Below are 10,914 nucleotides of genomic sequence, written 5' to 3'. Positions count from 1 at the left end.
GGGGTGGATGGGTATCTAATGTTGAATATAATCTTATCATCATGCAGACGCCCCTGAAAATGTCAAGGTTGCTGTGAGAATCTGTAATCTTCATGGCGATAATGTGTATCGTAGCACATGGGGAGACCACTCCAAGCTTTAGCACGGGTGTATCCATAAGAGTGTGCGAGTGTGTGTGACAAAGAAAGAGAGAGAGAGACAGAGATAAAGGGAGAATCCCTGCACCAATCAGGTTTCAAATTCCATAATATTGAAACGTGGCTGCTGTTACTACATCCCTCTAATATCTTCAAAGTGCAACAACCCATAAATAAATAAAAACAAAAACTAATTTCTTCCACTGGTATTTTTGCATTGCTACATACACATTTTAAGTATTTAAAATCTAAACCGGGGGCTGAATTTTAGATGCACATTCAGTACGATGAAGAAAAATATTTTACACTTACATTGTAGTGCTGAACTGCTGCACATTTCATCGTTAGGAGCTTCTCTATATTACAAACAAATACTTTTCCTTTTTTCAAATACCAGAGACTCAGATTAGCACAACCAACCACAAGCAAAGCCACCACACATGCGCCCACATCCGAGTTTTGCACTCCACCTGAGTTCCTGTAATATTTTGAGATACACACCTCACAACAGCTGTAAAATTCAAGCCACAAACTACCTGCTCAGGACAATTCCTACAGACTGAGGCCTGATCATGCTCATCTGTGGCTTCTCTTTCTTTTCCTGCTACTTTATAATAAAACAAAAGTAAAGTAAGATGGAGGTATATAAATATACTCACAGTGGTTGCTTTTCCTATTTTTGTCAGTTAATCCTGTGCATACGGGAGCGTCTTCAGACACTCACACCATCTACTCCTGGTGATACGACATACGTGCACACACTCCTCAACCTGTCTGCTCCACACCCAGTGAGCACTAACCATACCTCTCCCTCTGGCAGCTTCATACCCCTCTCTCCCTCTCCACTGCCAAAACACCCCTCTCCTCCCCTCCCTCTAACCATCTCCTCTCCTCCCCCTCCTCCCTCTGCTGCAGCTGAGGTATTCCCACTGCTCTCACTCTCCCGATATATGTAGATGATGTGGATGGTAGGAAAAAAACAAAAAGGTTAAGCACTTGGAAAACGCACAGTCGTTTTATCTGACAGCGTGATTGTAAGTTTAAAAACATACTGTAACATACACCACTGCATATACGAGTGTGAGTGAATGAGAGAAGAGAAAGATCCCTGAGGCAACAGAATTCTGCAGTTCTGCTTATGCCAAAAGCTTTTAGCATTACCTCTTCTCCTGCCTGCATGTGTGTGTGTGTGTGTGTGTCTGTGTGTGTGTGTGTGTGTGTGTGTGTGCATGCATACATGTGCAGCCACATGCCAGCTCTAATTATACAGCATTTACCAACCACTCCAGTCCACATCACCCGGCTGTACCTGATAACCTACATTCAGCATCCTTTCATGCATGCAGCGGGCAGCAGTGCACAGCGCCCCCTGCTGCTTGCCAAGCAGCACCGTCACACTGTGTTTATTTAGAAATTAATTTTAAACTTCATATGTGAAGGAAAGGCCTGTGAAGCTCATTTGTTCTTAGTTTTTCCTTCACATTCTTACACTGAAGAACATCAAAGACAGAAGCAGATCAGCACAGTGACAGTTAAGCCTGCTGTGCTGCGCTACGCTGAGGTGAAAGTGAGGGACCGACAGTCGAGTGGGGTTTTAAAGAGAATAAAGGCCATTCTGCCTCTCATCCTTAATCTTTCAATAGCATCCCTTCATCATCAGTCATTAACTCCTCTCTTCTGTCTGTCACCACACTACCTGTCTGCTGCCCTCAATTGGTACCCTGACCTTTTACTGAGTGTGTGTGTGTGTGTGTGTGTGTGTGTGGGATGCACCATTGACTTCCTTTACACCGGTGACTAATCTATCACATTGACTATTCAAAAATTTAAACCTAAACAAGAAAAGGATATTACACCCCAATGAGTCCAGATGATTGGTTAATAACACTGGAATATTTAATAATATTGACACTACAGAAATGTTACAGGTGAGCACAGGGGACTTTATGAATTTTCAAAGAAAAAAAAAAGGTTGTCACGCTGACTAACCTGCCATTGTCCCGGCCAACGCCCCAGACCCGGATGCTTGCGATTGGCTGAGAGTGAAGCACACTGCGGTCCATGGGGTCAACCAGGTTCAGCATATTATTTTCCAGCACCAGGTACATGTCCTTCCCCTGAATACACACAAACACAGACACACAAACACAGACACGCACAAATCCTTCAGATCTCATCACACAATCCTTATTTCCCACAGCTCAGGGTGTTACAAAAGAACGTAGTCCTTTAAAGGTCAGGCGATTTTCTTTTTACTTGCCTATAAAGTATAAATGCCTGTGTCTGCATGCAGGGTGCATAAATGTGTGTGTGTGTGTGTGTGTGTGTGTGTGTGTTATTTGGCTTCGAAGGCCTCTAAATAAATTATCAAACCCTAAAAAGAGGGGGTGGGAGATAAAAGGTTATTGAAAGAGGGATGTTCTCTCTGTTCTGTCGTTTCACATTAAACACAACCACCGCAGAGAGAAGGAAAAGACTTCCTACCATTGCTCTACTTTCCTCTCTTCATTCCTCCCTCCTCCCTCCATGTCTTGACATACATTTCAGAAGACTGTCGCCCCTGCTAACTTCTGTTGCTCTTTCTTTTGCTCCTCCCTCACTCTTTATCCGTCTTCTTAAATCTGTACAAGTACTCCTCCTCCCCAGATCTTTAACTTCCAACAACTACAAACTTGTCATCCTTTATTTGCACCCAAAACAAAATGCATATACACACAAACTGTATGACTGCACTCTCCCTCTCACCTCTCCCCAGATGCCGACAGTGTCTCGGATGTCGTTCTTGCAGTAGGACAGCTGTCTGATGCAGTTGTTAACAGCAACACTGCTCTTTCCAGGAGCCAAGTCCTCTTCAGCCATTTCCACCCATCCCAGAGAGCGCACTGCAAAACACTGAAGGAAACACAAACACACCAAGTGATGACACTGCTACATACAATACAGTACTTAAAAATGTATCACATTTTTGCACACGTATAAGTAGCTATTTGTTTTAGTTTTAGTGTCTACTAGAGACTAGGCACTCTTTGTGTGTGTGACTTTAATAGCAATGCCATTGTGCTTAAAATACACTTGCAGTTTTGAACTTGCAAAAATTCTGAGAGTGAAGCCAAACACTCCACAAACACTAAAAGACAGGTAAACAGATGAAGACAACAAAGCATGTTGGTAGAGAGGAAGGAGAGAGACCCATCCATCTGGCCTCATCAAGTATTCATTTGATTTCAGCAGTCCATTCAGACAGTACTCTAAAGACCTGAGATCCAAGATGAAAGAGGTCAGAGAGGGACAAACAAAGACAGAAGTGAGAGACAGAAAAGTGAGTCACTGTCACACTGACCCGTGGTGTCATAGTTTGTTGTGGGAAAAGTGGTTCTCGTATAGAATAAATGTTGAACAGATAACATTCTTTCACTCACACACCAGTGTTCCCGTTGGTAACATTTCTCTGTTAAGCCAAAATATTTTCTGCCATGGCCAAAAAAGAAAAAAAAAGAAAAGATCAATCATCTAAACCCGGGCTCAGACTACAGGAGTTTTAAAATCCTAACCAGTTTTAAAAGTGGTTTGCATCGCACACATAAGGAGAAACAGATATTCCTCTATCTAATCTCAAACATGACCACATTACAAGATTTGACATCAATAGCGCATCATATAATACAGGATATTATTAAGATTATTGTGCCAGAGGCAACATTCATGGAGCAATGTACCACCTCACATGATCTCACATGATTTCATGTAGAAGCAGATGTCTATTCTTCAGGGAGAACTGGAGGTCAGATTTTATCAGTCAGTTTTAATACCTGTCGACAGTAGTATGCTAGCTAATGTTAGCCTCAAGGGCTAGAAATGTTTACCATTGCTTGGCAACACCATCAGCTGCTCTGCAACCAACGTAATCATCTATATTTATCTATATTTTATTCTCTGAAATATCAAACATGTTTGATATTATCAGCGAGACCCGAGTCTGCGAGCAGTTTGAGTGGTTTAAGACTGGATCTGTGAGCTCCTCTCATCACCAGATAATTTGAGTCAACATCAATTGAGGGCCTTATCCCCCCACCCAGTCACAGTGACCCCCCCACACCTTGATCCACAGGAAACACTGCATGCATACACACATACACACACACACACACACACACACACACACACACTCCAACAGTGCCTCTCTCCATGTTGCTATACATCTGGTGAAAGTTGTGTCACTGATCCAGACCAGCAGGTGGTAGCAGCTGCATGATACACTAACTGTGCAGCCTTGATTATATTCCATCTGAATTATAAAAATGTGTGTATTTTTTTTTTTTTTTTTTTGCAGGCACTAATTAGAACAAGGATTTTATCCTAATGATTTAAGGGTTGTTTAGTTGAACAGCAGTTGGTGTGTACGGGAGTTTTCTGGTCAGTCTTCTAGCCTTTCATAGATATAAATTGTGATCGACCAGGTCTTCTTTGTATTTAACTCCCTTACTAGGTAGAAAGGCACCGTTCCAATCCTGATACTGCAGTGGGCTGTTTGCTGCCATTGATGTGTGTGTCAGAGTGCATTACCCGACCAGATGCCCTGACTGTAGGTCTGTGTTTGTGTCTGGTATTCATCACAATGTCACTGTTGCTAAGGATTGTGAATTTCTGCCAGACAAACACACAGAGGGAAACCGACACTAGACAGCCAAATCAGCACCACGTCATCAAGCCGAGTGCTGGCTTTAAACTCTAATCTGCAATGCTTTAGACCTATTCAGCCATCTGTGGGAACAACACACACACACCTTGGAATGTATTTTAGCCTTCCAGCAATCTGCTGTGGTTTGTGACAGAATGAAATGATTCTGTATCAGGCCAGATAAATAACCTATTTTTCAGTTTAATTAGTTGGATTCCAAATTGAATTTATACCTTGGGCTGACATTTGCTGGTAACAGTACCAGCCCAATGGGCGTGACATTTGTACTGAGTAATATATTTTATTGAGCCGGATCCTTGATTAAACGTTTAAATGTCTCATTTGAATCTTAGGTTTGGATTTTAAAGAGCCCTCAGTAATTAATGCACCAATGTGCAGCATGGAACTGTACTTCTCTGTCTCACCACTGGGGGGCAGTTTTGTTTAGCTCTCACTCTTCCCTCTGAGGCGCATAGACAGCCACCATGATCAACATAAACACCATCAGTAAACAAACAGGCTGAAGACATCAACAGACTAAAACATACATACTCCATCTTTCAAAACAAGAAGCTTTGTCTGCTGAGGATGTTGATTCTATTCCAGTGTTAAAAAGTTGGATTACATAACACATGTATACACAACTGTGACCTGACAAACTTTAGATTCTGCAAAAGATGATGATATAAAAATGAAGGTACTGTGCCAGTCACACACAACATATAGTTCTTTTTAACACTTTACATAAAGGCAACATAAAGAAGTCACAATGACACACAAAGATATTCAAAAATTAATTTTAAACCATTTAAAATTTTAGAAGGTACTGTACACACAATGTTTTCCTAACAGATAAATTGCAATAGCTGCAGAATGATGTGAATTATGAATTATGCTTTGAACTGAATTTAAGCTGTGGTAAAGGCTTTTTACCTTTGCTTCTGGGTCACTGTTGACACTGCTAGACTCTTCTTCTTCCACTGCTGGACGGTTCCTAGGAAAAAAGTTGAAAAGGTTGAGAAAAGTGCAGTTGCGATGGGGTTATAAGATTAGCAGTGTGCCTGTACTATTATTGCAACCATTAGCTGCTTTGTTAACAAGGTTCCCGGCCTGTGTGTGAATTTGCCAAAGCTACAGGCAGTCATTACACTAATGGAGAACATGGAGCCATTTCCTGAGTAGAAGAACTAACTTCCTGCTTTGTCTGATGTTATTTAACTCTAACACTGATTTAACACAAGATTAGAGAAACTAACTAGACAGCACTAGGAGAGAGGCCAAGAGTCAGAGAGAGCTAATGCAGGTGGACAGCAAGAAAGATAAAAAGGAAACAAAAACTTTTTATAGCTAATTGTAAGTGTGGTAGCTCACACAGATCCATGCACAGAGGTAGTGTGAGGTTTGTGTCTGCTTGTGTGTGTGTCTGCACTGGTATTTTACCTTAGCTTGAGTGATGCATAGCGAAGCGTGGCACCCTCAAACTCCTTCAGACTGGGGTCAGGGTTCACTGTGGCTGCCTGCAGGTCCTGGTGCACACAGGTGACATCATTAGAGGGTAAAATGACACCATAATACCTCCTACATCTTTGGCCAGAGGCCTTCCACCCTCAAGCCCCTTCCACACATGTAACCTGTAACATAGTCAGTCATTCTGAAATGACTGAGAATCTGGTGAATCGGCTTTAACTACCTTCTACTACTATTTTTAAAAAGAAATTAAAACCTATCTTTTTAATTTGTCTTTTAATTTGGGGTCATTTTTTTTACTTGTCATTATGGGGTTTTGTTTCATTTGAGTTTTTGACCTTTGTTTTTATTCTTGTCTGTAATGCACTTTGGGCAGCCTCTTTGCATGAAAAGTGCTGCACAAATAAAGTCATGGTTATGATCATAATTATTATCATTCACACACGTGTCTTATATAAAGAAAAACTCAGGTCTGATCCCACAAGATGTCACAAATCCAAACAGATAAAAGCCTTGTCGTCTCCAGTACTTTGTTTTATTTTTAGTTCCTTTATAGTTTTGTGGTCATGCAGTTCAAAGTGACTCAGAACTATTTAAATAACACTTTATTATTGTAAGAGGATATCAAAATCTGATTATTGTTATAACAGCACCAATGTTCACTTATTGTTAGATTTTATTTTCCAACAACATAGCTGGTGAATGCAGATCTGTTTGGCATTTTCAGATGTGGAACTTCGTACTAATACATAAATCTCCACTGTCTCTTTTTGACTGAATTTCTTACTGTGTTTACAACAAACATAGAGCACATCTGGAATTCTCAAAAGAACTGAATAGTTTTCCTGAGAATCTTGGTGCTTTTGTTCCAACTAGAACTGTGGCAGATGTCCAGAAATCTTACCAGGCCATGAACCACCTCACTGCATCTTAAACAAAAATCACTTCAGCTCCTGTTCCAACTCGACACCGATATGTTTAACTGCCATAGCACTCATGGGTTACAGGGCATGTGGGAGAGGGACTAAATAGACAGAAGCCTGGCAGGAACCAAATGTAAATATTATGACCCCACACAGTATATGCTCGCATGCATCCAAGTGTGGGCAGAATCCCTTTGCTGGATGGAGAAATGGCACTGGTGTGTTATGTTTAATGGGGCATGCTGCATCAAGGAAAGGAAGTTCGCACACAGTATGTACACACACTCGTGTGTGCAAACACATTCAGATCTGTGCCAGCAGGAAGGAAAGATGAAAATATTTTAGCCACATAAGTAAAGAAAGAAACGACCTGTTGAGAATGTTGCTGCAGCCAAATGACAGATGTTTGGACGTATCAGGCATGACAAAATGCTGTGGTTGAGGCCGTTACATTTCGGTTGAAGCATCAGCCACACATGCTTTTGCCCAGGCAGTGATTTTCTAGCGCATAATGCATAAATGCATAAATGCACACAGTCAAAGAGTGGGTGATGTTAGACCAAGAACAAGACTCATTGACATTGAGTGCATTATACTTGCCTTCCACACCTCACTATCAATCTTTCCGCCAAATTCACTCCACACCTGTTTCTACATAAAGCGTTAAAACACACACGCACACAAAGTGGTGGGTCAAGGATTGAGGGGGTCAAGGGTGGGAAGGGAGCAAGGGAAGAAAGACAGAACAAGGCTGTTAGCTAACTAGCTCACTCCAAACTGAGTGTCTGTTGCAATAAGGAGCAACCCAGCAAAAACATTTCTTAAATGAGAAGCTGTTCATCAAGACTTTAAAATTCTCCAATGTTTCTTGCTCCTATTGAACATTCAGCTCACCACTGAGAATCTACTGATTCTTGATTAGTATAATATGAACAAAACAGCCAGATTACAGACAGTGCTTATTTGAGCAGTGACACTTTTTTGTTGTTTTCACATGGTAGCTCTGACGTGGAGCTTAATTTTAACAACAAAATTCCCATGTCAGAGGAAAGAAAGCCACTAGAAAATAAAGTACCAGTAAAGACAAAATATTAATCAAAATATAAAAAATTGAAATATTAACTATTAAATTTAAACAGATTAATTGGACAGCGTGAAGTCATGAATATGTTGAACTCTAGCCTCAGTGTTTGCAATGTTCCTTGTAATTTTTGCATGAAATAGTGTCTTTGTCTATGAATGCTCACAAACTGTTGTGAGGTTGTGAATTTTTTACTGCGCTTGTCCCTTGTGTGCATTTGGAACCACTGTAACCTCACAGCCATGGTTTTATTTCAGATCAAATGCACTGAAGTACAGAGCCAAAACAAATAAAAACATGTCACTGTCCAAATACTTACTGACTGCACTGTATGTGATACAAGTAGACATACATCAAATATACAGTAATATACACACGTACAGATGCTGTAGGTATCTTTTTGTTCCTATCTGTGCCCCACACACACATTTACGCAAAATTTTAAGCATTACTGAAGGCTATTGAGTGGCGGGTGAGGAATACAACACAATGTGGAAAGTCTTGAAGTACCCCACCTTGTCCTCATCGTCGTGATGCTGAGAGCGACACTCTTGATCAGGCACCCCCTGCAGAGATGTGGAGCGAGGCTAAAGGGAGAGAGAGAGCGAGAGATGAGGCATTAAAAAGTGACCAAAATCTGCATAGTGAGAATTTAGAGGACGTATTACGCAACCATGTTTGTCTGTCTGCCATTTCGGCTGTTGTGTCACTGGCTAATACTCGAGCAGTCTGCAGGTCAGTCGCTCCAGATAGATGTGCCACAATCTCATTCTGGCACATCTATCTGTCAACATCAGTCCATTCTCACTGGATCAATATTTTATCTACACCACGCTCCTATCTATAAATCTCCTTTCCTCTCTCCGTTTCCTCCCATCATTCTGCATGATTGACTGATTGATTGACTCTGTGTTCTGGCGTTCCTGTATTCCGGAGCTACACTGGAGTATTGATGGTCCTCTCTCTGTCTCACTGCCTTTGCCAACTTGTCTTGTCTCATATTTCTGCCAGTCTTCCACTCATCTAAGTCAGGACAACAGAACTAAAATATACCATCAGACAAATACATTGTTATGTCTTAAATTCCACATGGAGGCAAAACAACCTGCCTTTTACAAAAGGTACAGGTGAACCTCACACAGTACAGTATGGTACTTCCACAGAAAAACAGGGCTTGTTGGTCACTTACGAAGTAGCAGCTGTTGACAAATCCACATGAGGGGAGGGTGGGCTCATGAGAGGAGAGAGGCTCCACTGAACTGTCGGAGGTGGTGCTGCCCGAGCGAGTTGACGCCCTGAAGAAGACCTCTGCCTGACACGACTACATGCGTACACACACACATGAGCACAGTTATTAGAAACTGTAATTGACTCTTCACAGGCATTAGCAGCTCTTCAGCTCTTCTTCTCTTACGGAGATGGCAGATTTCCCTTGTTCAGACTGATACTGAGCTTGTATATTTCACAGTATTGTTAAGAGTAGCATGATTTGATCTCAAGGTGAGGAAATGTCTCCCCCAGGTGTAGGGTACTTGCCTGGGCATAAATATCAGATCTTATGTTTGTTTCTATGTCACAAAATATAATTCATAATGGCAGTTCTTTTTCCAAATCATTCAGAGGTCGTTATAAAATGGTAAAATAACATTAAGCTTTTTAGATCATAGAGAAAACAATACCGCTGGAGGCACTGAGCTCTTCTGCATTTTAAACATATATCAATATCCATGTGTTATTACAGCCACTCATTCATTCTCTGCTGTGTTTGTTGATTGATACTCATCAGAGGTTTAAAATAAACTTTTTCCATCTTCAGCAGTCATAATGACATTATCTAGACTGATGATGAGGATTTTAACTTTCAACTAAACTGTATTACAGTCATAAGACAGTTTATAAATATTGTACATATATATTTCATATTTGCCTTTTGTACAGCATGTGTTTATATTTTAATCTAAGGTTTGACTTCATTATTTTTGGCTTAATTTAAATCTGTGACTCCATTATTTTTCCCATCGTTGGTCCTCATCTCTTTACATTGTGAATGGATTGTCTTCAGTATGTATTCCAACCACAGTTTGAGCCGGACCACTGCCAGAGACACCAACAACTTGCCAGCACTTAGACTGGGTGATCACATTTAAACAGAACTATTACGGATGTAACCAAAGTTAACTGACGGTTAGAGCAAAAACAACAGGTAAGATTCATGTGGAACTTAAAGTATGCATCTCAGTCTGTTGTTCTTTCTCTCACCTCATGGTCAGGAGTGGGTGAGGGGCTGAGTGAGCCCAGAGAGTGTTTACGTGGTGTTGAGACTGTGTGGTTGCCCAAGGCCGGGGTCTCAGTCTGTCCAGGGAGTGCTTGGCGGGTGGCAGGCCTCTCCCACTGGGTGGTGCCTGTAGGAATGTGCCAGTAGTAGATTCCGGCCATGTCTGTGATCTTCTTCCATCCTGGAGGCAGGTCAGGGTCTGTCTGGAACGACTGCTCACTCCAGATATCTGGTGAAAACACACACAAAAACACAAAGTTGTTAAACTGACAGACCTCTTAAATACTTTATTTAGAACTGCATGTATAAACACACCTGTGTGACTGCACACAAACACTGAATATTGATTTTTC

General features: G+C 41.2%; 1 protein-coding gene across 6 annotated transcripts in view; it reads right to left on the bottom strand.

The window, feature by feature from the left end:
* Positions 1-10,914, bottom strand: part of apbb2b (amyloid beta (A4) precursor protein-binding, family B, member 2b) — a 49,554-nt gene that overhangs the window by 11,997 nt on the left and 26,643 nt on the right. For 4 of the 6 annotated variants that reach the window (XM_087177160.1, XM_023418413.2, XM_087177161.1 and 1 more), the window contains exons 5-12: positions 10,546-10,790; positions 9,476-9,607; positions 8,802-8,873; positions 7,806-7,856; positions 6,256-6,341; positions 5,749-5,809; positions 2,883-3,029; positions 2,127-2,254 (exon numbers count right to left, since the gene is read on the bottom strand). In XM_087177160.1, coding sequence (XP_087033286.1) covers positions 2,127-2,254; positions 2,883-3,029; positions 5,749-5,809; positions 6,256-6,341; positions 7,806-7,856; positions 8,802-8,873; positions 9,476-9,607; positions 10,546-10,790 — 922 coding nt within the window. The remainder of the gene's footprint in view (positions 1-2,126; positions 2,255-2,882; positions 3,030-5,748; positions 5,810-6,255; positions 6,342-7,805; positions 7,857-8,801; positions 8,874-9,475; positions 9,608-10,545; positions 10,791-10,914) is intronic. The other 2 variants (XM_087177163.1, XM_087177164.1) reach the window with 2 other exon arrangements.

The sequence above is a fragment of the Seriola lalandi genome, unplaced genomic scaffold (assembly GCF_002814215.2).
Source record: "Seriola lalandi dorsalis isolate HSWRI2012SDOR001 ecotype SW California unplaced genomic scaffold, Sedor1 jcf7180002054582, whole genome shotgun sequence".
Classification (NCBI taxonomy): Eukaryota; Metazoa; Chordata; class Actinopteri; order Carangiformes; family Carangidae; genus Seriola; species Seriola lalandi.
This window is presented reverse-complemented; position numbering and strand designations above follow the sequence as displayed.